This window comes from Molossus molossus, unplaced genomic scaffold, assembly GCF_014108415.1.
Source record: "Molossus molossus isolate mMolMol1 unplaced genomic scaffold, mMolMol1.p scaffold_m16_p_11, whole genome shotgun sequence".
Lineage (NCBI taxonomy): Eukaryota > Metazoa > Chordata > Mammalia > Chiroptera > Molossidae > Molossus > Molossus molossus.
The window spans coordinates 81,635,954-81,663,931 of record NW_023425346.1 but is presented as its reverse complement, the minus strand read 5'-3'; the positions used below and the strand labels follow the sequence as shown (position 1 = coordinate 81,663,931).

General features: G+C 41.8%; 1 protein-coding gene across 1 annotated transcript; it reads left to right on the top strand.

Moving 5' to 3' along the window:
* Position 1: 1 nt before the first annotated feature.
* Positions 2–26,100, top strand: MDH1B (malate dehydrogenase 1B). The gene is made up of 13 exons (XM_036253350.1): positions 2–28; positions 4,134–4,246; positions 7,958–8,092; positions 8,291–8,433; positions 10,164–10,660; positions 14,592–14,733; positions 16,126–16,289; positions 17,732–17,871; positions 18,199–18,250; positions 20,568–20,630; positions 23,284–23,349; positions 25,164–25,229; positions 26,039–26,100. The coding sequence occupies exons 1-13, from the start codon at positions 7–9 to the stop codon at positions 26,098–26,100; spliced, it is 1,665 nt and encodes a 554-aa protein (XP_036109243.1). The 5' UTR covers positions 2–6.
* The last annotated feature ends 1,878 nt before the right edge of the window (positions 26,101–27,978 follow it).

The following is a 27,978-nucleotide window of genomic DNA, read 5'->3' as shown; positions in this document are numbered from 1 at the left end:
TACATCATGGCCAAATTCGTGATTGCAGGTGAGTGATCCCTGCGTGAGCCCACAGATCGCTCAAAACACCGACAGCTGCTCGCCTCCTATGGCCGCTTAGCTGTCATCTTCTTAACTGGCTTCTGTTCTGGCGACTCCAACCTCTATGGACCACCTCAGGCATCATTCAAAGGTGTTTGTTGGGCAATGAGCCTGTGCAAAGCACTGCTGGACACAGGAGATACAGTGGGGGGAAAGACATGTCCTTGCTTTGAGGAACTCTCGGCCTCACGGGGTACAGAAGAATGTGAACTAATTTTGATACAGTGTGATTAATGCAATGAGGGAGACGAGCACAGGGCTCTGGGATGTCTTACAGGGGCTGATTTGTGAAAGTTAGGGATAGGGAGGCCATTCCAGATAAAGGCACAGAGGCTACAAGTCGCATGGCCTAATGGACGATCTGGATATGGAGGAAGTGACTGGGGAAGGACTTGGGGCAAGAACGGGATCCCCAAGTGCACCAAGCAAAGGTGTTTGAACAGTATCTTAAAAGTAATAAGGAGCCATTGAAAAATTTTAAGTAGGAGAGTGTCCTTAATGGGCTTGCATTTTAGGAAGCCCACCTTGTAGGCAATGGAGGAGAAGGACTGGAAATGACCGCTGGAAATGCACTGAAGAGACCTTTACTACAACATGCTATTGTACCTACCTCCTTCCCTTTTCTTAAAAGAATAGACTGATCTTCTATGTCTAGGTCCCCTTTCCACTCAACCTGGCTTCTACATCTACCTCCTTTCCAAAAGAGCCCTCACCAGCGTCACCAGTGACTTTAGAGAAACTGTCTTGTTCTTGTCTTATCTGACCTTTTTGATGCATTAACACAATTGACACCTCCCATGTTCCTGAAAATAAATTTTCTGTGCTTCTGTATTCATTCATAAGAATACTCCTAAGCACCGACTGACTGTATGCTGGGAAGAGAGTGGTAAACAAACGTACAAAGAATGCAGCTCGTGTGGCTCAGGTTCTCTGGGAGCAGTGGCAGTGGCAGAGGACCTTACTTAGGCAAGAGGGCTTCCCAGAGGGAGTGATTTTTAAGCTGAGACCTGAAAGATGAAAAAGAGTTACCTAACAGAGAGGAAGTAAGAAGAAAGAGAGTACTTTAGGCATGGGTAATAAGAAGTGGGGTTGGAATGAGGAAAACTAGCTTGATGGTCGTTGAGACTATATGATAAGTAGAAAATTGAAATAGATTTAGTGGGATTGGAGCAAAGAGTACAAGGAAGATTAGCATAGCCTGAGGCCAGAGTTAGAGAATGTAGATCCTCGTGAGCCATGTTCAGTATTTTAAACTTTATCCAAGGTACATGCAAGGTTTTTGGAAGGGAAGAACATTATAAAATTTACACTTCATCTGAGAGTTATCTCTGCAGTGCGGAAAGAGAAAGACTGGATGCCAAGAGCCCAGTTAGGTGCCATAGTCCCATTGAGAGATAATTGTGTTTTGACCTAGGCTGGTAGACAATAGAAATGGAAAGAAGTAAGTGGATTGTAGAGATGTTAGTAATCTAGAATCCATAGAACTAGTTGTCTGATTGGGTGGAGGAAGGCAAGTAAGGAAGAAGAAAGAGTTTAAATTATTCCCAAGTGATTGTTTGGATAACTGGGTAGATGAGGAGTTATTGGGGGTGGAAAGTAGAAGACCAGGCTTAATACTCTGGATAGTCTTAATACGCTTAGATAATGGGGTAGATGGGCATAAAGGACATAAGAGAAGGAGAAGATTTAGTGAGGGAGTGGTACCAAAATCCATCATAGACATGCTGAGTGCCTATGGGACATTCAGAAGAAGATGAAAAACTACAAGAGGGTATAGATCAGATTAAGGAAATAGGTCTGAATTGGAAATACAGATTGCTGCTTGAAACCAAGAGAGTGGAGATTGGCCAGGAAGAATGTGTAGGGTATGAAGATAAGCCTTGTGGAATGCTTACATTTTAATAGATTGATAAAGGAATACAGACCTACAATGTATAGTGAGGAGTGGGCAGAGAAGTAGAAAGAAATCCTGGAGAATTCCCAAGCATAGTGTGTGCTGCAAGAGGATAGGAGGGGGCCAAATGTGCCAAGGGTCAACAAGAAAAGGATCAAAAAGTATCCATTGGATTTAGTGACATGGAGGTCCTTGGTGACCCTCTAGAGAATTATGGGAACATCCAGATTGCTGTGGGATAAGAAATAAATGGAAGTGAAGAACTAGGGATGGCAAGTGTAGAGAACTCTTTCAAGTTTTAATTAAAAAATAATGAAAGTTCTAATAGAATGATCAAGTGGAAGACAATAGCTACAGAGGTGCATGGGCTTTTTGTTTTTTAGTACTGGAGAAACTTAAATATGATGAGTATATTTAAATATGAAGGGTAAAACGCCTTGGACGGTTTGGCTCAGCAGTTAAAGCATCAGCCCACGGACTGAAGGGTTGTGGGTTTGAATCCCAGTCAAGGGCACATATACCTGTGTTGCAGATTTGATCCCCAGTCAGGGTTGTGTGGGAGTCAACCAATCAATGTGTCTCTCTCACATCTATGTTTCTCTCTCTCTCTCCCCACCATCCCTTCCATTATCTAAAAATCAATGGAAGAATATCCTCAGGTGAGGATTAACAAAAAATACATATATATGAAGGAAAAGGGTAATTAGAAACAGAAATAACATTCCAGAAAGAAGGTATAACGAACTGATCAGAATCAGCGGAAATTCTGAACGTAGTATTCAGAGCATACATGGTAAGATTAGACCTGGACAGGAGGTAGAGTACTTTTTCCCTTGAATAAGAGAAAGAAGGAAAGGATGACTCCAAATGCAGACAGGCTTGTACATGTGATGGCAGGAGGTTGCGGGCTTTCCCAACTGATGCCTTTTTGTATGGATTGGCTTTATTTTTTGTAAAGTAGAGAGCAAGGTTGTCTATTGTCTTTTGGTGGTCCAGAAAAAGGTTGGAGAGAAGAAAGAGTTTCGAAGGAGGTGGACAAAGTCTAGAACAGCAATTGTGGAGAAAAGAATAATGCTGCTAAGGGAAATAGGGATCTCCAAGGGGAGGGGAGGGCCAGTTGAGGCTGGTGACCATGAATTCAATGGTGCCTCTCTGCTTGGTTCTGCCATGTTTCTCCAGGGGTGGCTAGCAGATGGGACCTAGGCACAGAAAAGGCAGGTAATTTGGTTCATCCAGAGTGAAGGGCCTTTATCAGGCTGATTTGCCAGAGCACAGTGGGGCAAGATAATTTAATACGTAAGCCAGAGAGTGGTTTGAATTCATAAACTATGAATTTGAACCAGACAGGGTGGCAAATAGATAGGGAGAGTTTGGGAGGGGTTGATGAAGTCTCCATGAGGTTAACGAACTGGCAATTGGGGTTGACTAGGAAAGAATGCTATAGAGAAACTTCTGTATTTGACCCCTGCCTATCAGACACCCAAGTACTTGCACATCAGTGGCTTTAATTTCCTGTGTGTTGATGGCTGCAAAATCTACATCTTAAGCCCTTACATGGGGTTTTCACTTAAGACTTATGCATGCAGCTACCTATTGGTCACATCCACTTAGATGTACTGCAGATACCTCCAACTGCACTTGTCTATAATTAAACTTCTCACTGACAGTTTCTCTCTGCTAAGCTCAGGATCATCTACACAAACCAGAGTAGAAGTTATTCCAGAATCTTCTCTCTAACTTCAGCTTCTTCTCCCCCAATGCTCCCAGCTACATACATCAAATTCACATATGATTCTACCACCACTCCTCACTTCACACTTTGCCTTTTCATGGCTACTAATGAATAGTGCACTGTTTGTAGTGCATGCTTAATTCGTAGCATGGAAGCCTCTTAGAGGAAGTGAGATCTACCATAGTACTGGAGGGGAGTGAATATTCAATAGTCTTTTTTCCCTTTCTGTATGTTATTAAGATTCTGACTGACCTTCTCTTTACCAATATAATAAAAATCAAAAGCTTATGTGGTGGCAATTTATACTATAACTATGTTGTAAAATATAACTTTATGATTAATTCTATAATTATACAGCATATACTTATAACTGCATGATAATGTCTGTATGATAAAAGGAAGCATTGTGAATTTGAACTCTTTTAGGTAGAGCAGATTGCCCATATTATGCTAAAGCAGAACTTCTGGCAGACTATTTACAAAAGAATCTTCCTGATTTTCAGACATATAAAATTACGCAGCATCCTCATGTTTGGGAGGTAAGAAGCCTTTACAATTTGTTAAATGTACGCATGCACAAAAATGTGTTCTAATTTGCTTAATAGTAATATATCAGATAGGCTTCCTATAATGAATGTTCATGTACTACTGATATTTTACTACTAATAAAATAAATTCCCACTTGACTAACCGGTGTGGCTCAGTGGTTGAGCATTGACCCATGCACCGAGAGGTCACCAGTTCACTTCCTGGTCAGGGCACATGCCCAGGTTGTGGGCCCGATCCCCAGTAGGGGGCATGCAGGGGGCAGCCAATCGATGTTCTCACTCATCAATATTTCTGTCTCTCACCCTCTCTCTCTTGCCCTTTTTCTAAAATCAATAAAGAAAAAATATATATTAAAAATAAATCTTCACTTTCCAGTCTCAAAACATTGTTTTTTCCCTTAATACCTAGTAGAACACATGAGACCCTAATAAATAAGTAGAAAAAATTTGGCTGCCCCCCTCTCCCCCCCAAGAATCATGGTAACTCATATTGCACTTTTTAACTTCCCATTCACTTTCATATTGATTTCTAATGGCATAGGGTGCCTGTTTATTGAAATACCCTCCTTTGGGACTGGATTTTCCCAGAAACAGACTGAGATGAAGATTTCAGTGAAGGAATTTCCTTTATTCGAGGGTGCTCTTGGGAACATCGTCCTGGGAAGGAGTAGGGGCAGCAGCATTGGGCAACGGGAGAAGTTGAACTGCCATGATCTGCAACAGAGGCTCAGCCAGTCATACCAGGAACTCTGAAGCTGGTTGGTACTTCAGAGGTACCCCCAAAACAGGCTAAGGGGCTAGGCTTCTGAACTTCCCAGCTAACAGTTACTGGATGCCAGCTGCCCCGGGAAGGAATTTAACTTAAGGCAAGGGAACTTCCTTCGGGTAAGATCACTTCCTGGAGGAAGACTCAACACTGAGCCATCGGCAGCCAACAAATCCAGTGGCCGAGGGATTGAGTGCCTTGGTCATGAAGGGGAAACCTGGACTGCAATGACCGGATCTGCCACAGGTCACCAGGTGTGCCATTTGGATCCACATGCCCACCTAATAAGTTCATATCATCTGAGAACAGCTCTTCAGGATTCTGGTTGGCCTTTCTCCCTAGAGAAGCTTTAGAAGAAGCTTAATCAGCTGAACTGTAATCTCCACTGCACATCATTTCAGGCCTATAACTGACATTTATCACTTTACTATCCATTATAGATTCCCCTCACCTTCTGCAGGTCTAGGTGACTAAGTAGGTGTGGTGACCTATTCCTGTATGCTTAGGGACTAAGCCCTAGTCTCCATTCCTTTTTTAGGATGTGACTGCTGCACTTGTCCATTTGCTGTCAAAACTGAGCAAGATAGTAGCAAAGATGCCCCTATAAATCATCTAGATAACAAATATTCTTTCCTGCCCACATTGGGTAAAGCTGCCCTACATGCTTCTGATTATCCAGGCCAATTATTCTGTCCAGGATGGTAACTCCTTTCCTTGCCTGCCGGTCTCCGGCACAGGAGCTTAAAGTGATCAAGTGTCATCCATAGCTTAGAGTTAATGGGAGTCTTCCTGATAGATGCACACCCCCACCCCAGGATTTAGAACCTGCAGACCCACAGACTCGAGGGCAAGTGGGTTTTAGGAAGCACAAATTCCCCACATGGGTGATGGTAAGCAGGGTCACTCTTAATTTCATCCCTTGGTTCCTGGATTCATTCATTCTAACTATTGAGGCAAAACACTGTTGATTTATGATATGTATTGTGTCCTGAAAAATGGTACCCCATCCTTGCAAGGCATCAGTCTCCAAGCTGGTGCCTGTACCTTCAGTGGGCTGTTCCGTCCCTCTCTCAGGCTGCTAGGTGGTATGAGGCATGATAGGGCCCGTGAATCCTTTGGTTATGTGTCCTATGTATGTAGCCTTTCCATTAAAGTGGGTCCCTTAGTTCAAAGTGATGTTTTGCAGGATCACATGTTGATAGGTTAAATAATGTGTAAGCTCTTGAACAGGGTGCTGGGCAAAGCCCTATAAGCAGGAAAAACAATTCTTTACCCAGAATATATGTTGATTCAAATTAAGATGAATCACTGTTCTGTTCAGGATGGAGGGGATCCAATTATAATCAACTTGCCACCAATGGACTGGTTGGTGTCTTCAAGAGATAATGCCATTATGAAGGGGTCGGCATTGGTCTCTGTTGCCACACTTTGGACATTTAGTAGCAACAATAGCCACATCAGCTTTGGAGAGTGGCAGCTTGATCTCATAGCTTCTAGCTCTTCATGAGCCCACGTGCCTTCAGCTGTCTAAGTTATCTTCCTGCCGGGTTGCTTAGTGCTTCTTTCACAATAGATATTCTCTGGTGGGCACTGCCCCATGGCCACCTCCTATTTCAAGATTCTATCATCCCAGGGGCCTGGAGTCCAGCTCTATAACAGCATGTCCTTCAACAGATCTGGCCTAGAATAGATGGCCACACGGCTTCTCAGCAATACTGAGACCCCTTTCACCAGTGCATTTCTTATCGCTTTGTGCATGTAGTGTCCCAGGCCCTTCTAGAGCACCTCGTTGACTAGTAGGTTTCCAGCATTCTGTAGTAGCACATACACTTTTGCATGCCTGTTTTTCTGAGCTTTTCGGTCCCTTATTCTATTGTCTCCCAAGGCAGTTCTGGCATTCCTATTTCATTTCATGTGGGCCATCACCTTCTCCAAGCTTTGGAGAACCATCCTAGCAACATTTGACCACTGTCTTCTGAGGTCTTTGCCAAGGTGTACACTCTTAAATTGCAAAAGAGTGATTCATATTGATAAAGTGTTCCTTGTCCAACTTTGTTCCACTCTTGATTCAACACCCTCGGGGTCTAGTCCTATACTCTCTCAGCTCTTGCCAGGATATCAAGTTGCCCTTGATGCAGAAGGTCCTTTGGGGTAGAGTCCCTTTCTTCCATAGACTCAACTTCAGTGGTCAAGCTGTGTTGTGAATATAAGGCCATGGTGGAATCTTTACAGCAGCACTGTTTGCTTTAAGGTGGGATAAAGGCAGAGAGACTTCAACATCGGAAGGGAAATTTGTTTCTATGATTTTATTTGTAAGGCAGTGACGTTACACATGCCTCCAAAGACAAAAATGCTATCATGTGCTTTACCCATGAGAATGTTGCTTTCTATCTCTAATCAGCTCTCCTCTTTGGACGATTTGACTGATGCAAACCAGATCATGATTTAAGCTTTTTCTAATAAATATTATCAGAAATCCCCCAGGTAACTGTTAACTCATCAATTTGATCTGAACAATATAAACTTCACTCACAGATTTGGAAAGCAATATCAAATGTATATGGCCCTGAGACTGGAAATATTTCCTGTAGAAGAACAAGGGGAAAGGCAGTTGAATTTCTCGGAAAGCATTTGAGTTGGAACACTTGGCTTCTTTTTAACATAACACTCCAGGTTTCCTCAGCAAAGACAGCAAACTTCTGTACCTTTATTTGGTCAGTGAATTTGAAGAATATTCTTTCTTATCTGATTAATTTGTTGCTTAACTCATCACTATTTTCTATATTTACATTTTACAGTTTAATATATGTAAATTTTATGTATATACAATAATAGTAAAAAAAAAAAACCAAGCTAGTATTTTAGTGTTTGAATTTAAAGTATTGGATTCTGAGGCAGATATAATGTGTGACTTCGCTTGGAATATCTCTCAACAGAAGTGGCTGAAAGATTTGTGTGAAGAGAATAAATGGAGCCACCAAACTTCTCCCATCATCTGGAGAGAGCTATTGGATCGTGGAGGAAAGGGTTTGCTTTTGGGAGGATATAATGAGTTCCTGGAGCATGCCCAGGTAAATAAATTAAGTTGATTTATCTGTTCAAAACATTATCATTGTCTCACATTGTTTTGTTTTGCTAGTATCTTGCTTTCTAAAGTATTCTCTCAGCTCTTTTTACTCCACTCTGGCTTTAAACAAGAGCTTTGCATCATAGCCATGATCACCTAATTATATTTTCTCTGGTGTTCACTTTTCTTTTGCAAAGTTTAGCTTTACTATGGTGTCACTTCTAGCATGATGACTAAGCTGATGAAGACAATTGCTCAAGAGAACCTGCAGACACTTATAGAAACAGAGCTGGAGAAAGAATCCCTAAAAGACCTCATCGACCCTTTGCAGGTCTGGATCACCAGGTGGGACAGTCAAAACCTAGGATTTGGGAGGTTGGCTTTTTATATTTAGAAAGGAGGGTGATGTGGGATTAATTCTGTGATAGAAGAATATCAAAATGTCAAGTTTGAGATTTGTATATATATGTGTGTGTGTGTGCGTATCCTCCAAGATAGGACATGTATGATCTTTAGATTATATGTATATATATGTATACACATATTAAATCTAAGGACAACTTTACAGCAAAGATATTCACTTTGATAACTCTGTCTCCAGCTCATCTCCTCATTCAGTGCCTCTCACACTGTCTCCTGCTCATCTTGCCCTTATCTTGCTGTTTGCCCTGTGGTCTCTCCTTCCCTGTCCCTTGCTTGCTTCGCCTCTCCTGCCCCATCTCGCTAGCTGTGGCCTTCTCCGTTCCCACCTGCCACAGCTGCTTCTCCGTCAGGCGCCCTTTTCTGGATCCCTGCCCCTCACTGTTGCTCCTTCTTTCTTTTTCTCCTTCTCACTTCTCCTCATTGCTCTCAGTCTTCGGCACTTGTAGTCTTGTCATTGATTTTTCTCTCTTTGTATCCCCACACCCTGTCCCTCTCTTTGTCTCTTTTGCTGTCGGTCTTGCTCTCTCTCCCTCCCCCTTTCCTTTCCCCACCCATCAGTCTCTGTCTCACACTGGCCTTCTGACTACATGTGTGTGGATCCTAACAGAGATGCTCATTTTAAAAATCTTGTTTTATGAAAGATTTCAAATACAGAAAAGAATTTAAAATGATGTAATGAAAAGGGGGACATCTGTAATACTTTCAACAATAAAAAAAAAACAGAAAGAAAATGATGTAATGAACTTACATGAACCTAACACCCAGATTTCATAAATATTACATCTGCTTCAGGTGGTTTTTTTAAAGGATTAAAATGGTACAGCTACTGTGGAGACCCCCATTGGACCCCTCCCCAAACCCACTGTGAAAACCAAAAACTCCTAGATGCATTTCCAAACTCCCTTCAAGAGTCATTACAGCTCTCAGTTGATAGCAAACCATACAGAGAGTCCCCACATACTTGCTGAATTATGGGCAAGAGATGGTGATACCTAGACTGTCAATCCTAAGCTTCTTCATAAGGATTTAGAAAATATAGTCTTTCCAAATATGGTCATTGCTTTGTAGACAAGGGTATAAAGTACAAAAGAGCTATGGTTAAGAGGAACTTGGTATTTCTTTATCTTTTTAAAAGACAATGTAAACATGTAGTTAGAGAAGTATGACACAGTTCTCTCAATTTTGCTTTCTGCATATTCTATTTTAATTTGCAAAAACATATAAACAGGTACATTTCCTATTTGGGGATTATTTTCAGATGGCCAAACAAGGGGTTAGTAGTGAACATTTTTTGTTCTACTCTTGAATTTTAGCCTTAAAAATTAAATGTTCTCATTTAAAAAAGGTAAATAGGTGAGGTGATGAATATGTTAATTAACTTGATGGAGGAATCCTTTAACAATATATACATATGCAAAATTATACACTTTAAATATCTTACTATTTTATTTGTCAATTATACCCCAATAAAGATAAAGTCTTTAAAAAGTAGCAACATGTGTAAAATATGGAAAAGGTGTTTATACAGCTGTGTATGCTTATTTAAAATAATAAATCACTCTATTAACGCACATGCAGAAATATCTATCAAGAATAAAGGCTTCAAAGGGACAAAAGATTTGACCATTCCTAACCCTGCTTTGCGTTGTTAGCGCAGCTGCCCCTGCCTGCTACAGCCTCATTCCCATCCTGGCCAGCGGCGAGGTGTTCGGCGTGAACACGGAGATTAGCATAACTCTATTTGACAATAAGCAGACCGAAAAAATTCTCCAAATCCTTGCGACAGAGACGCAGGACCTGGTGTCGCCCTTCCTGCGGAGCATCTCGGTCTGCACGAGGGCGGAGGACGCCTTCCGCCAGGCCCACGTGGTCGTGGTCCTGGACGACCCCACCGACCAGGAGGTGTGCTCGCTGGAGGACAGCATCCGGAGCAGGGTGCCGCTGTGCCGGCTCTACGGGTACCTGCTCGAGCAAAACGCTCACGACTCTGTCCGAGTCGTTGTGGGAGGAAAGACCTTTGTCAACCTGAAAGCGGCGATGCTCATGAGATACGCCCCGAAGCTCGCGCACAACATTGTGGCCGTGGCGCTGGGGGTGGAAGGGCAAGCCAAAGCCACGCTGGCCAGGAAACTGAAAACCGCCTCCTCAAGTGAGTGAACCCCGTTTCCGCTTGTTTCTGAGCAACCTGATCTGAAAGTAGCTCTGTGCGGTCTAGGATCCTTCAGGAATCTCGAGTGGAGAGTGCGAGGCAGATACAAAAAACGCCTTCCTGTGTGGTTTGACTTCTGTGCAAGCATTTTTTTTAACTGGCTTTCGTGACTACCTGACGTCCATCATTATACAATAAGGTTTATACTTTTCAAGTAATCATTTGAAACCTAATATTTCATTTCATTACCCATGATATTAGTTTAAAAATGTAATCAGTGTTTTTGTTTTTCTAATAATTTTTTTTAAAAATTTACAGTGAAGCCCTATGTTAAAGTGGCTCCACCCCACTTCCTAATTGTGGGTGTTGGGGCAATCACTTCACCTGGCTGTGCCTCAGTTTCCTCACCTGTAAAATGAGGCTGTTAATAGCACCTAGAACTGACATGAAGATTCGATGAGATAACACTTGCGAAGTGCGCAGAGAGCACTCGGCACATGGTAAACATTTCGAAGCCATTAAACTTGTGGTGGGATTGTGGTACCTGATCAGTTTCTGCTCCTATGAATCTTTGAACTGATAGATGTCACAATCACCTGAGGATGAGACTGGATCAGAAAATGGACTGTTGTATTTAAAATAGAATTGCTGTAGTTAAAAATATTTGTCATATTTAACCAATCTTAGCTATTTGTGGCCTTAGCTGGAGCAGGCACAACAGAGTCCACTGAGAATTCAAGGATGTGCAAGGCATTCCCTCAGGCAATTGGAAAGATACTAGATGGAAGCCCAGAATGCTCTGAATGGGGCTATAAATGATTTCAATGAGCCCCTAATGCATTACGGCAAGAGCTGTATTATCCATTTCTTTACAGTGAAGCCCTAGAACCATAACTTCTGCTATTCCTGCATACACATCTTCAGTGTGTTACCCCCAGGGTCTGTCATACCTCAGCCAAATTGATACTAAAATCATTCAGTAGGAAAGCGAGAATTTTCTAATCATTTTATCTCTGTTGCCAACCAACCTTATATGTATATGTGTAGATACTGATCTTTGTGATGATCAAAAGACATGCTGATGAAAGTGTCAAGAAGAAGCAGAGTTACAACATTTTAAACAAGGTGCAGGCTGGCAGGGGCTTCAGCCAGAAAGCCACTTCCGAGGGTCTGCTGGTGCTGTACATTCTAAGCCCTGCTGTCCTCAAAGACAGGCACATGAGAAGGAGGAAAAGAAAAACAAAGTAAAGTTGGAAAAAGGAAAGAGAGACAGTAGAGGGACAGTGGTCAGAGTAGAATTGTCAGTGGAGTAGCGAGGAGAAACTCAGCAGCTACAGAGACCGAGCTGAAAAAAATGATGTGAAATACAAAAACCATCAAGGAGAATCGTTCGGGGAAAATTCCAGATGCCAAGAGGGTAGCAAACCTTTTCAGGATATCCCCTGAGTTCAGTTTACACGTGACTGTCTCTCACACTAGGTGACTATGCACTTTGGCTTATTGGGATTCTTTGTGTTGCAGGTGACAGAACGTCCACTCAAAGTGACTCAAGTCAGATAGAAGACTTTCACATCACTGGAAAGTGCAGGAGGTGGTTTTGATTTCAGGTGTAGCTGGATGCTAGGGCTCAGACGATGATATCAGGACTGGCTTGTGTTCTCTCTTGGCCTATTGCTCAGCTCTGCTTTGCTCAGTGTTGGTTTGACTCATAGGCAGAAGTGCCAAAATGGCCCCTGGCATCTCTTGCCTCATATGTTCATAGTTTCACTACCCTTGCAGAAAGAGGGCCCCCCCCTCTCTCAAGTCTTCAAAATAGCAGGGTGGATAATACCTCATTGGCCAGGCTTGGGCCACATGGCCATCTTTGAGATCAGTCGTGACCAGAATCTGGAATTTTGGTTTCATGCTTATTGATAGACCTAAGGGGTGAGGAAATCGCCCTTCAACCCATATGGAATGAAATCAGGGAATGGTGTTTAGTTAAAGAAAAACCAGGATGCTCTTAAAGAAAAAAATAAAATAAAAACTAGGGAGAGATGCTAGGAGGGAAAAAAGAAGATGCCCACTATAATTTTCTCTAGTATAATTTAGGGCATTAGAGCTATAAAGGACCTAAAAGCTAGTAGGAAAGACAATACCCAGTGATATTAAAAGGTTTCTTTAGACTTTAGGCAGAAAGCCTACCATATGCTTACTTGGAGCTGGAGAATTATTTTCCCCTTGTGGGATCCCATGAGCTCCATACCAGACTCCACCTTCCCTTCCCTCCCACAACACGAAGCTAATAGAAGGGCCCAAATGCACATCACTAGCTCTCTCCGGATTTGGGTGTTTGAGGCATCACTGGCTATTGCTATTTCATGAGTCATCGTGATGAGAGAGAATTTCAGAGGGCGATGGTAGACACTGATTGTTGACTACACAAGATCCATTTCTCCCCCCCAACTTCTCCCCCTAGCCTGTCTCTTGCTATGAAGGTTCAAAAAGACACTCATTTGTTCAGCTTCTCTTGCATCTGGGGTTGGTCAAGTGATGCAATCTGCTTGAAGTCCTATGCAAAGACGTTTCACTCCCGCCCTGGCCGGTTTGGCTCAGCGGTTAGAGCATCAGCCTGCGGTCCGGAGAGACCCGGGTTCGGTTCCCGCTAAGGGCACGTACTTCGGTTGCAGTTTGTCCCCGGCCCTGGTTGGTCGTGCGGGTGGCAGCCACTCGATGTGTCCCTTTCACGTCGATGTTTCTCTCTCTCTCTTTTCCTCTCTCTCCCTCCCACTCTATCTGTACAAAAAATGGAGAAATGTCCTCGGGTGAGGATAAAAAAAAAAAAAAAAAGACGTTTCACTCCCTGAAAAGGCAAAGGAGGAAGCCTCTGTCTTGTTCTATCCCCTTCTACCTGCCTTTGAACACAACTGTGAGAGTGTGATACTTGAGCTGCTGCAGCCATTTTAGGACCATGAGGGGAAGGCCAAGAGAATAACATCTTTGGGCTGCTGAACAAGCACCCGCATCACTGCCTTCCTTGACAGCTTGTTATGTGAGAAGAGTACATTCCTGCCACTGAAGCCAAGTTTGTAGGCTATTCTGTTACTTGAGGCCAACAGCAATCTTACCTCCTATAGAAGAAATAGGGAGGAATTTCATCTTTAATGTAAGAAGTGATGTGGCCTTATAAACAAATTGAGTTTTAAGCAAATAAATAGGTAATAAACAAATCAATAAAATTACTCATTTTGACAATATTCCTAGAACATTTACAATTATAGAATCTTATTCAGTACCAATCCCTATTTCTCTCTAACCCCATCCTCTGATTTTCCTTTAAAGTATGCACTGTAGAGCAGTTGTTTTCTCATCCACTCCCCACCACCTAGAATTGTGCAAGGATTTGGGCTGATGGACTTTCTGGTAAGCCTACCACCTAGCAGGGCCTCACACATAGAAGCTAATTCGCTAACTGTGCGTCAAGATGTTCCTCGGGGTCCTCTTATTACAACACCCTCATTCTGCAGCAGACAGAACCCACCGGGGAGTTACATGATTGCCCACATTTCTTTTCCAGTCTAGAATCAGGGACTTTTTGTCAGAATCAAAGTAGATAAATAGTTCTCCTAAGGCAAGCAGAGGAATGAAGTCAGGACCAACGCCAGTGGAATCATTATCAGCAGCGATTTCTTCAGGGAGCATTTCAGTATTCCTTGGTTTCAGTTATATGCCCACACCACACCGCTCACAGGGCATTAGGAGGGATCGCCAACCCTGAATGAGGAGATGATTGAGCCGCATCATTTGCACATTTTTAGGCAGCATAAACTGAGATCTGTTTTAGAGCAAAAGGACCAATCCCAAAACAAACACACAAATGAGAAATAGGCTGCAGGAAATATTGGATATTAATGTTCACTGTTATGTTAATTTTTGTTTCTTTTCTTCACAGGCATCAAAGATGTGATCATTTGGGGTAATATTAGTGGAAATAGCTACGTTGACCTGAGAAAAGCCAAGGTTTACAGATATGAGAGTGCTATTTGGGGACCTCCTGACTTTTCACGCCCTATTTTAAGCCTGGTTTTTGATAGGTACTGTATATTTCGAAGAGAAGTATACTAACAGTGTTGAATAAATGTTTAATAATTGTCATAATCTTTTAAACCATCTTGGAAATCTTTGTACAAAACTAACTCGACATTGTTTACACTCATCTTTGTTTATGCTCTGTATTGAAGAAACATAGAAAGTTCCATAGTATTTCAGCTAGTCAGTCCCCACCTCCAATTTATTTGGTTTTGAAATTATACATTTTTCTATTTCAGATTATCCTGAAAGTGGCTCACCTGTTCCGTTAAAGTTCTCTCTAAAGCAAGCATATGTAATGTGAATCTCATTTAACGTAAAGACAGATATGTACCAACCAATGTTGAAATTAGTTGAACATTTTCAAGAACAGGGAATGAAGATGCTGAGCAGGCCCAGGCCCTGCTGGGTGTTCTGTCCCGGGAGAGGCAGAATGGAGAAGTGCTGAGGGGCACATCGCCCCTAGAGCCAAGGCACCGGGGTTGAAATTCTCAGGTAGCCAGTTATTAGCTGTGTGACTTTAGAGAAGTTACTTAGCCTTTCTATTCCTCAGTGTTTTCATCAACAAAATGGAAACAGTAATATAGTATGGGCCTTATAGAGTGGTTCTGAAGATTAAATGGGTTAATATTACAGGTGAAGCCTACCTTAGAACTGTGCCCACCACTGTCAACACCGCCATTGTGCTAGGGCAGAGGAGAGAGGGAAGGAGGAGAGCCTTTGAAACATTTTTCAAAATTTTGCAGCACTTTCCTGTCCAATGCCCCTCCCTTTCCTTCCCTTCCTCCGGCCTTAAGAATTTTGTCCATCCCTAGGAAGGCTAAGTCTCCAGTTTACCCTCTTGGAGTGTGGTTCTTCTGCAGTTGCTACCTGGATAGGGGCAGTATCTAATGGGACTGTGTTGTGATGGCTTTGCAGGGGCAGCCATTTAGTGCTTGCTCTAGTCTAGCTGGACTATTCCTTGCCTATAAACTTCAGATTATAAAAACACAATACAAAGCATTATTTCCCTAGTTCTCAATATGAGTAAGTCAACATTTTATGATGCTGTTTTATTTAAAACGAAGGATATCACTGGTTCCAAGATAGTATCTACATAGAATAAATTCTTTGTAATGAAAGTAATTGTTCTTGCAGCCTTTGACTCCTTTTCTGTGTTTCATATTTATTAATTATCTTGTTTTTAGTTTGAAACTTTGAGATTCCTTTCTGCTCTATCTCATTACTTTTCCATCAATGTTTTATGGGATAGAAGAAGTTTGAAGAAAGGATGCAGGAAGTCGCATCTCTATTTTGTGGAGATGATTATTTATACTCAGATTCATTGTCCCAGGGAACAGTCTTTTTCATCTCCATTTCTCCCTTCACTGAAAAATTGCTTCTTTCTCTCCTTACAGTGAGTGGATAAACAGAGAATTTGTGGCAACTCTTCAAGACTTGGTCAGCACAGGAAAACACTTTGGAGGCATGTTGGCTGCACACAGTATAGCCACTACATTGAAATACTGGTACCATGGCTCACCACCTGGCGAGATCGTGTCCTTAGGAGTGTTGAGTGAAGGTAAACCTGGGTCTTTCACATCTTGTAATATTGGAAAACCTCCATGTATGCCTTGCACTCCTGATTCTGTGACCCCACCTATTATCTCTTAACATGATCATTAAGCTGTCTGGATTTTAACAATTTCATAATTGTGTTCCTTGTATTTCTTGAATGTTAATTAGCGGAACCACCATCCTCCCCATTCAGCCTGTGACTGTGGTGCAGCTCAAGGAAATCCCCCAAAGCCCCCTGATCAGATTAAGCTCTGCCTGTCCTCTGTACCCACGTAGCATTATGTTCCTCCATCAGAAAGCATGTTCCAGCCTGCCTTTATGGATGGGTGGTTAGTCGCATATGTTCCCTCCACTAGAGTGTGTGTACCCCCTGCAGGCAGGGCTTTGCCTGGGTCTTCCCACTGCTCCTTCAGGGGCAGACACTCAATGAATCTTGTTCAACTGCAGTTACAATGTATGAACATTCTCTTTGTCTATTACCTTTCAATCAGTATATTACAAATCAGTATATTACCTTCTTAGTGAAATAGGCATTTTAAAAGTTACCTTTATTTGTAAAAAATTTAATTAATCTCTGTAGCATTTCATCAGTAAATGAAGCAATACTGGGGAAGAGGAGCTGTGACCATTGTCTCCCTGAAACTGTCCATATAAGTAAACCCTCATATGTTATCTACCCATAGAGCTGGCTCTTTACAGAGAAAACAAATAGAGAGTGAACGGAGGACCTGGGACACCCTCTGAGGAAGTTTTTTAGACCCTAGTTTCTTGACTCTCTGCATTTATTTTGCCCTAGTGGCTACATTTGTGATGGCTAGAATGGTAAGCATAATTCTCTTATCTGACTGAGGTGCTCAAGGGGTGGGGCAATGTTATCTGAATGTTGCTCAGTTAGTAACAAGTATTGTCAATCTTTTTATTTGGAGCACATCCAGGCTGGGAACTGGAAACTGAGAGGAAATCACCAACATTCCTGCTTCCTCTCTTTCCCTTCCCAGTCCTCACAACTGAACTGTATGACTGCCATAGTACCTTAGAAGAGTAGAAGGCCAGGGGGACAAGGCCAGCGGCTCAGGGGCTGCGAGAGGCACAAGGAAAAGCCTTGGGAAGTAGACAGAAGGAGCCCAGACAAGATGGAGAAGAAAGACTGCATCAGCCCTCCAGGCAGAGGCAGGCAGTCTGAACCCAGAACAAAGGGACGAAGAAGAGGGAACATGGTGCTCCCTTCCAAGAGAAACACAGAAGGGGGAACTGTCAGAACTTTGACAGATGCCCAGTCAGTACTTCTGAAGGGTTTCACTTCTCCCTGAAGAAGAATCGCCAGAAACTTAGTTCCACCATCATCATTAATATTCATGTACCATGTCTGTTCTACAGTGTTTCATAGGTAAGACTTATTTTTCTGAGTGTTTTTGTTTTTCTTGGCTTTGTGTTTGCTCACTGCAGGCCAGTTTGGTATTCCTGAAGGGATCGTCTTTTCTATGCCTGTGAAATTTGAGAATGGAACTTGGGTGGTTCTCACAGATCTCCAAGATATTGAAATAAGTGAACAAATAATGACCAGAATAACAAGTGATCTAATTCAGGTAATGTCAGAATAGATACAAGGCAACTGAGTTTGATAATGATCTTAAACTGTTTCTCCTAGGCCAAGGCATACATTTGTTTTCTTTGGATTGAATTAGAATCTTATTCCTAAAAACAATAAGGAACCAACACAAGTTTGAAAAAAATCAGCAGAGAATCACTGTTCATTTGGTTGTATAATTTCTGGTACATAAAAATTGTTGTAATTTTGGGTAATTGTAATTGTTGGTTACTTAAAAATCAAGAATCAAAGTGTTTTCTTTTAAAGAATGATTAAGTTAATCATTGTGGTCATTTAATTCTCTAATTACAAAATTTTTCAACAGGAAAAACTTGTTGCACTTGGAGATTTGATATCTTTTCAGCCATATCAATCAGGTAATCTTTTAGATGTGATGTTTTATTGGGCTGCTCTTGAAAGAGTATTAAAATATTCATTAAAACTGAATCACTATTTAATATAGATAACTATAATCCATATTTTACCACCTTTAAACTAAAATTTTTATAAGATAAACTGCCAGGTTTACTGTGTCCTTTGAAATAAAACATCTCATAAGAACACTAAAGAAATCACATCTTGAAAACACTATGACCACATAAATTTTGGGTATACCATATGTATTCATTTTCTCGGGCTGCCATAGCAAATTACAACAAACCGGATGTCTTAAAACAACAGGACTGTGTTGTCTCATGGCCCCCAGACTAGAAGAGGTGTGGGGGGCCCTGCTCCGCTGACGCTCTGGGGGAGATCCTGCTTTGCCTCCTACAGCATCTGGAGGCAGCGCTTGGCATTCCCGGCCTACAGCGGTGTCACTCCGGCCCCTGCCTCTGTCTTCACGTGTCTGTCTTGCCCTGTGTAGTCCACATTTCCAAATCCAAGGACACCAGTCATTGCATTTAGGGCCCGCCCCAGTCCAGCATGACCCCACCTTAACTTGATTATGTCACTGCATGGTCTCTCATGCCTATTGATTTTGTTCTATGTACGTGTTTTGCACACCCAAAAACATAAACAGTCGGATAGATCGATCTGGATCAATGAACGTTAATGTTGAACAACCAATGGAGAGGGAGAGGGTGAAGACAGCGGGTAGTGAGGAGAAAGATTTTCAAGACAGGAAAAAATAAGCTCCAGAACACGGAATCAGCTTCATACAGGAAGTGCCTCTGCTTCGAAGGCCTAGGGGAAGGGAAGAGGTGGGGGTGTGGATACAGGGAAGTATGTAGGATGGGGGGATTCAGAAAAAACAGGCAGCAGGACCAGGTCCCCAAGACTAGGGGAAAGGCTACCATTATAAGGGAAGAAGTACAGATTTGAAATAACCGTCAGAAGGAAAGAAGGAACATGGAAATACACAGATTTTTTTTTTTTTTTTGAGCTGAGGGCTCAGTAGAAGTTAGAAACCATGAATTTGTAGTGACTCCAATATATGTTGTGTGATTCGCTGCAGAGGCGCTCGGCTGCCTGGACGCAGGAGTGGAAACCTAGATGGATGATTTGTAGTAAGCCCCGACATAGTAGGGTGTACTGCCATCAATGCAATTGGAATAAAAATAACACTGCACTGTATTCCAACAAAACTCTGAATGTTTCCATGATGACTTGATTTGGAATATCAAATTATTTCCCAAAAGTTTTTGTTTTTCTCATTTTTTTCCTCATATTTCTCTTGTTTTACTGGCACCCTAAATGGGTTAAATGGGTGCTGCGGTAATTTTGTCATTGACATTGAACATGGGGATGGAAAATGAGTAGTTGTGTTATCTTACCATTTGGGAAGGAAGGAGGTGAATCAAAAAAGTTGAGGATACTTGCAAGAAAGCCAATGAAGTGATGAATTATAGGCATCTAGCTTGGATAAAGAAAGAAGTAATAAGTAGAAATAAAATTAAAAGCTCCAGGCAGGGGTGGTATTGAAAATATTTAACGACCAGTATAGTATAAATTTCAACCAATTAAAACAGTTGCTGCCTCTCAGAATGGATTAACTGGTATAAAAAAATAAATTAAAAAAACTCTGGCAGTGAGCAGGACTGCCCTTGGTCCAGACCATCCAGACCTGAGTTTCGGGAGGTCGAAGGTCAAAGTAATGGCAGTGAGAGGAAGGGCATGGGAAAAGAGGTCACAGCAGAGGGCGGGCTGTGGGAATTCACACTCGGTCTGGCTGTTGGTGAACCCAAACAAAGCCGGGAGGCAGCGCAGAGGCAGAGGGTGCAGGCACAAACGTCTGATGAGCATTTGGTTTTCATGCAAAATCTTTTGCCCTCAGAATTTAGAGGTCCTCTGTGTCCTGTCTGCACTTGGCAGGCCTCTAAAGCTGTAAATTCCTTTCATGATAATGAGCTATAAAGCAGTCATTCTAAATTTGTCTCCAATGACTGGTAGGTAGTTCTAAATTTCCCATAATACTGGCATTACAGAGGGTTTTGTGAAAGAAAATGACCTGATTTTATGCTGCGTTTTTATTAACAAAGGTCAAGGTGTATATAGAGTTGATTGATCTTGGCTCTGTCACCATTGGACCTTGCCCAAAACACTGCTCCAGAAATTCAGATCAAAGCATTGAAAATAATTAGAACTTTGCAGAGTTTGGGCATCTCTGCTTATTAACATATCAGTGAGATGATTCATGTGTGAGAATTTTTTAATCTTTTGAATTAAGTTAATACTTAATTTTCTGACTTTTAGAAGTTGAAAGGACTATCTCACCTGCTACAAGTGATGACCAGGAAAACCAGAACGTCTCAGATGGTAGGTATATCAATTAGAAAAAAGAAATACTCTTTTCATTCGAGACTTAACACTAAATTTCAAAGAAGTTTTACTCAATTTGTTAGCAGTTTGATTACCTATTAGCCATATAATAAGAGTTGAAACTTTCATCATCCTAATCCTATACTAAAATATAAGATCATATTCAAAATCTATTAAAATCTTTGAAGGAAATGACCAGATATTCATCGAACACCTTCTATGTACTGATCACTCTGAGAGACAGTGAGGGACACAATAAGGGAATTTTGGCCACAGAAACATATCTGAGGGAAAGGAGCCATGAGACTATGAAAAGGTAAATGCCAAGATACGCAATGAATTAAAAAACTCAATAAAGCCCTGGCTGGTTTGGCTCAGCGGTAGAGTGTCGGCCTGCGGTCCAGAGAGACCCGGGTTCGGTTCCCGCTAAGGGCACATACCTCGGTTGCAGTTTGTCCCCGGCCCTGGTGCAACCACTCGATGTGTCCCTTTCACGTCGATGTTTCTCTCTCTCTCTCTCTCCCTCCTCACTCTATCTGAACAAAAAATGGAAAAATGTCCTCAGGTGAGGATTAAAAAAACAACAACAACTCAATAAAACTAAGGTCGAGACAGGTAAAAAAGAAAGAATGTATATAATAAATAATCTAAAAACTTACAAGGAAAGGAAAGATTCTTGTACTGTATGAAGGAGACAATTTAATAATATCCTGAGATCTAGTTGTGACCTAGGATGGCTAAAGATAGTCAAAGGGCATTTGTTCAGAAACTGTGCTAGTTCATTCACACCAGATGGGAAACGTCTAGAGATCTACTCCACGACAATGTGCATATGGTTAACAGTACTATACTGTACACACTGAAAGTTTTGTTAAACAGGCAGAGTCTATGCTACGTGTTTTTACCACAATTTAAAAAAACAACAACTGTGCTAGGTCCTAGGGACATAAACATAAATCAAATGTTGTTCTTGCCCTCAAAGTGTTCACCGTCTTGCTTGGGAAGCAGCAAAACTACCTTATTGAGAAGTGTGGTGACAGAAACAGGCCCAGTGTATAATGGGACCACACAGGGTCTCCTGACATAGGCTGGGTGTGTAATGAAAGGCTTTTAGGAAGAGATGAAATGGGAGCTGAGTCTGGAAGAGTGAGTGAGAATTATTCGTGTAATTCAGTGCAAAGGGCGTGTGCAAGTGGAGGGTTGGCTAGGAGAGAAGTTGGGAAAGGTATCCCCACCTGAGGGAAAAAAGGGCAAAGGAGGCGTTGCAGGTGATCAAGGCAAGGCCAGAAATATGAACCTGAGACAGTATAAAATTGTATTCAGAAGATAATAAGTAGGGTAACTGAGCAAGAGCAGCAGATCCCAAAAGAATGAGGACAGCTGGCAAAGGTAGGCAGGAGCATCTGCTGTTTGGTTGAATGGTTGGTTATGAGCTCGGCAATATGGCTGGTGAGTGGTGGGACGAAGCGTAACATAGATGGAGGTCAAGCTTAGAGGACTGTGCTTCATCAGTGCCCCTCTCGATGATGATCAAGCAGCCCAGTCACTGTCCGGAGGAGTGTGGTGAACTCAGTCCCAGCCAAACTAGATCTCTTACGAGGCCCACTCAGATAGACAGTATCTCCAGGCATGTGGTCTGTTATGCCAGCTGCCTGGCTGGTGTTACGTGCAGAGGACTGGTGCGGCCCTCACGGAGAGGCCCGAGGGCTGCAAGGCTCCAGTCCGGCGAGAGGTCTGCGAACATCCCCGAGCTCTGTCGTGAAAAGGCTGGCTGGGCAGCTGTCCCGGACCGAGGAGAAGCCAAATTGTCGAGAATGTATTTCTGAGTCTCCGTATTGGAACAATTTAAGTTGTTAATTAAAGTTTTAGGTTTTTAGCCCTGGCCAGTTTGGCTCAGCGGTTAAAGCGTCGGCCTGCGGTCCGGAGAGACCCGGGTTCGGTTCCCGCTAAGGGCATGTACCTCGGTTGCAGTTTGTCCCCGGCCCTGGTTGGTCGTGCGGGTGGCAGCCACTCGATGTGTTCCTTCACGTCGATGTTTCTCTCTCTCTCTCCCTCCCACTCTATCTGTACAAAAAATGGAAAAATATCCTCGGTGAGGATAAAAAAAAAAAAAAAAAGTTTTAGGTTTTTAAACCTTCTAATAAATGATCATCTTATGCAGACTAAGGAACTTTAGTGGTGATAAAGTGGAGATAATTGGGTTGATTTCAGGTTGTTTGGGGGGCTGTTTGTTGAATGAGTATTCGAATCAAATATAGCATTATGCTTCCCATGTTGTGGGTTAGGTAGGTTGTGAAAATATTTAGTGGGTCATGAAAATCAATTTAATAACTAGCATATTCTCTCAAACTAGAATAAAATTAATACTAAAAGGGTAAGGAGATCAGAATTTTTTTTCAATGACCTAGGATTAAATAGAAAGAAAAAGATAAGCAGAAAGAGTAAGAAAAGAGTAAGAAGTGTGGAAAGGGTAAATATTGTAACATTTTGTTTCAAAATATGCACACAGTGCATGTATTGGATTCTGATGTAAAATGCATTTTTTACTGTGGGTCATGGTCAACAAAGTTTGAAAACACTGACTTAAAACACCTCAAAGGCTGTGAGTTATACTCTAAACCCAACATGTTTTATCTTGTTTTGGTTTCAGAACATAAAGCTAACACTCAATTTGATCCAATCCAAGAGGAAGGAAAAGATGTCGTTAAGCCAGATGGTAAGTCAGTTGAGTTAGAAGCAATCTCTGCAGTGCTAGTCATGACTCATGTTGTTCAGTCTTAGAGTATATGATCAGAGGAGTACAGTCCAGCAACCGAAGTCATGTGGAAATAACTCCGTTTCTTTTCTTATACTTTGTAAACAATTTGAAAGAGGGATAAAAATGTCAACAATTTTTAAAAATGTATGGAAACTGCTTCCGTGTCATATTTACCTCAAACTCTTCCCAAATACTCTAACCTCAGCTTAGCCCTTCAGTGACGTGGCAAGTCAGGGTCCTCCTCAGAAGGTGTGTGAGAGGAAGAGGCTGAGAAAGCCAAGATAGAATTTTTTTAAAAAAATTTAATTAATTTATTTTTGTTACAGATGTTTTTCTTTTTTTCCCCCATTGATAGCCTCCTCCCAATCCCCCCCCCCCCCAGCATTATTGTCTATGTCCTTGTTTACACATACATGCATAAAAGTTCACTATGGAAAACACTATGGTGTTTCCTCAAAAAGTTAAAAATTGAACTGCCATTTGATCCAGTGATCCCACTTCTAGGAATATACCCTAAGAAGCCTGAAACACCAATTGGAAAGAATATATGTACCCCTATGTTCATAGCAGCACTATTTACAATCGCTAAGATCTGGAAACAGCCCAAGTGTCCATCAGCAGATGAGTGTATAAAAAAGCTGTAGTACATATATGCAATGGAGTACTATGCAGCTGTGAGAAAGAAAAATCTCTTATTCTTTGAGATGACATGGAAGGACCTGGAGAATCTTATCCTAAGTGAAACAAGCCAATCAGAGAAAGACAAATACCACGTGATCTCACTTGTTTGTGGAATATAATGAACAAAACAAGCTGAGGAACAAAATAGAGCCAGAGACATGGAAGTGGGAGGTGGATGTGCAAGGAGGGAAGAGATAAACCACAGATAGAATGGATAAAATTCTTTTAGCAGGGAAAATCTCTCTCTCTCTCTCTCTCTCTCTCTCTATATATATATATATATTTTTTTTTTTTTTTGTAAAAATATATGTATACATACATATATATTTGTAATACATATATTTGTAAATTTCTATGTAAATATTTATATTTGCAAAATACTTGTTAATATTTATGTAAAGTTATGTAAAAGATTATATATTTGCTAAATCTGCCTATACAAATATCCAAAAATAATAATAATCAAGCCCTGGCCGATTTGGCTCAGCGGTTAGAGTGTCAGCCCGTAGACCAATGAGTTGCAGGTTCAATTCCAGTCAAGGGCACCTACCTTGGTTGCGATTCGTCCCCAGTTCTGGTTGGGGTCATGCGGGAGGCAGCCACTCGATGTGTCCCTTTCACATTGTGTTTCTCTCTCTCTCTCTCTCTCTCTCTCTCTCTCTCTCTCTCCCTTTCTCTCTCTCTCCCTCCCATTCTATCTGAACAAAAATGGAAAAATGTTCTCAGGTGAGGATAAAATAATAATCTAGACTGTTTCCATTTTTACCACTTCTTTACCTGAAACTCTCTGTATGGGAGGGACTGGCAAGCACTGAGAAATTGCCCAGTGATTTATGTTGTGAGAACCAAGGCTACACAGGGAGTTGGTAGAAAGGTGCTTGCTCATATTGCCCATGGGGCCATGGATGAGCCTCTGTCATGGTTGAAACTCCATATAAAAGTAGCCCGAAAGCTCGCAACCTCCAAAGAGAACAAGACATCCAGAGGAACTTGGACTGGAAGGAACAAGAGAGGAGAAAAAGAGAAGAACTGTAAAAAATCAATGTGCTTTAAATACTAAAAACTCTGTTCTTTTAATTCTCTGTTTACAGCAGTGGAAAATTCAGATCTGACTTCTAAAAGCAACTCTGTAAAAACACTCGGTCAAGAACCCATTCGTAGTAGTTGTTAAACAAGGCGTTCACTAGCCTTTTCTTATTCTATAAATAAAACTTGGTAGAAGAGATCATGTCCATAAAACGGTTCTTTTCAAACCCTACCCCCTCCCACATGCCCAGGCATGAGCCTTGCTGACAATCCTAGAACCTAGCTTCCCGCTTTTATAACCAGGATAACAGTGACAACCAAATCCTTCCCTCAGGATGAGTAAGGAAATGGACACAGAAATGTCTGTGAGTCCAGATTTTCAAAGTATACAACTGAGCTGTCCCAATACTTTATGAAAACAAAGTTGATGCAGATTTCTTTGTGGATGACCAATCAGTACATTCACTCAGACCTCCAGACTTTTATTTGAATATACAATAAAATGGACAAATCCATTGCACCTTCCATTCGTAAAGTGGAGAGTACAATGGACGTTGGCGTGTGGCTACCCATGGGGAATTGGAATTCATACACAGAGGAGAAGCAGGAGCAGGAGAGGAAATGGAACTGAAAATACAGCTGAAAACAACATTCAGACTGAGAAGCAAAGGAGCCACGAGACACCACACATAAAAGTAGATTAAGCTCAGCAAAGAAGGCCGACTTTAATTTTGTTATATGAAAATATCTGATGGTCTTATGGTTCGATTTCCCTTATAGGATCCCCCTCACACACACCTCCCCCAGCTGTTGAATCAGACTGAATACAGAAATCTGGAAAACAGAAGGAAAGGGGAGCAAGAGAAAAGCTAGTAAAAACAAATGTTACTAATGTATTTTTAAAATTGTTACATCTTTTCATTTTTTCTTTCCTTTACAGACTCGGAAGGCAAACCTGTGGAACAGTTAACAGATCAAAATAGGCCAACTACAAAAGCATAGGCATTGTAATACATATAGAAAGAACACATGATGACAGTGCTTAGGGAAGAAGAACTGGAAAGATTTACTTCAGCTTAAATAATATTATGCTAGACAATGAAATAAGTGACAGCACACACACACATGTCAGAGTTCAGTTATTTTGTGTATCCACTCATGTGGCTGTTTAATATCAATTTCTCATAAATACTTTGGTATCAATTGTTATTTTTTGAACTTCAATAAAAAATTTGTCACTCATTGTGTCCTTGCCTGTACACCCGTCAGAGAGCACCTTCTTCCCCCTGCAGGCGGTACCTAAGACATGGGCCTGGGTGGCTGTGTTTGCTCAGATGTTCTTATCATGTTGGCCTCCATTGGTTGGGCGAGAATAGACACACCTTACTCAAGGAGAACCAATCAGATTTGCTCTGTAAAACAACTGGAACTGAGGAAAAAAGGATGAGTAAGCTGGTGTGTGAGTGGTGGTGATGGTAGTGAACTGGAGAAGGCCACAAAGTTCTGCCTGTGAACTCTGAGCTGGTCATAAGGTCTGGTGTGCACTGGATGTCCTTGGATTTGCTTGGTTTTGTTATTTTTACAATAAATCACAGTGTTACTTTAGCTTAGACTAAATGGGTTTCTGTTTTGTGACACCAGATATGGCCTGAAATTTGAAAGAATAGGATCATATTTTTTTGTCCTCACCCGAGGACATTTTTGCATTTATCTTCAGGAGAGAGAGAGGGAGGAAGAGAGAGTGAGAAACATCAGTATGAGAGAGACACACAGACTGGTTGCCACCCACACGACCCAAACCAGGGCCGGGGACAAACTGCAACTGAGGTACGTGCTCTTAATGGGAACTGAACCCAAGACCCTCCGGTCTGCAGGCCGACGCTCTAACCGCTGAGCAAAACTGGCCAGGGTGAATAGGATCATATTTTTATCTGAATTTTGAAAGAATAGGATAACATTTTTACCTAAATTTTGAAAGAATAAGATAATATGGTTTAAGTAAAAATTAGTCTTTTATTAAAGCAGTTGTAATCAAACCAATATGCTCATATAGTTTTAGGCTAAGAGGACCCTTTACAAATGCCAATTAGGAACTCTTGAAAGCACAGAGATCATGTTAAAAACTGCTGATATCTGCTTTCTCTGTAACTTTAAATAGGTCTTAAGATACAACTTACCTTCTGAAAATTCAGTGAAATTTCAGATGCCGTTACTTTGCTTCTGACTAGTATGATTCAAAACCATGACTAACCTTTGTTTATTTTCAAAGTCAGCACTTCATTTGATGTTATTGTGAAGAAAGCCTAATGTCTGTCTGTGTTAAGGACTTTGGGTGAGGTTTTGTGCCCAAATCCTGCTGTTTCCCCTGCCTCTCTCTGTGGGGCCCTCAACCGAAGGAGCGTGAGCACAAGAACAAGAACTGGGTGGGAAGAGCCTGGTGCTCCACACGCAGCTGGGCACGTGGAGGTTGCCCCTCGATATGCAGGGCTTCGTCGTGGTAAAATCAAGTTAGATTGGAAACCGTGACTCAGACAGAAATCCGAGCAGAGCTTCCTGTCCATGCCCCTGAATCAGGTGTGCCTATCATTTACCAGCGGGCACCAGGTGGAAAAACGAGCAGAGACGACAACCACGAACACACATCACCTTTAAGGCAGTGGCTCTGCTGCTTAGTGAGTGAGGGTCCTCCCAGCAGGGTCAAGCCCTGACCAATCAATCAGCTGCTTCTCCGATAGGTGAACATCTAGGAAGGGGCTAGAGAGAGATGTGGGCAGAGTTCCTTCTCCTTAGGGACACGATGGGAAACATTGAGCCCATCCCCAATGGACTGTACTTTCCAGTATGAACATGAACTATCGTATCTTTGAACCACTATAGGAT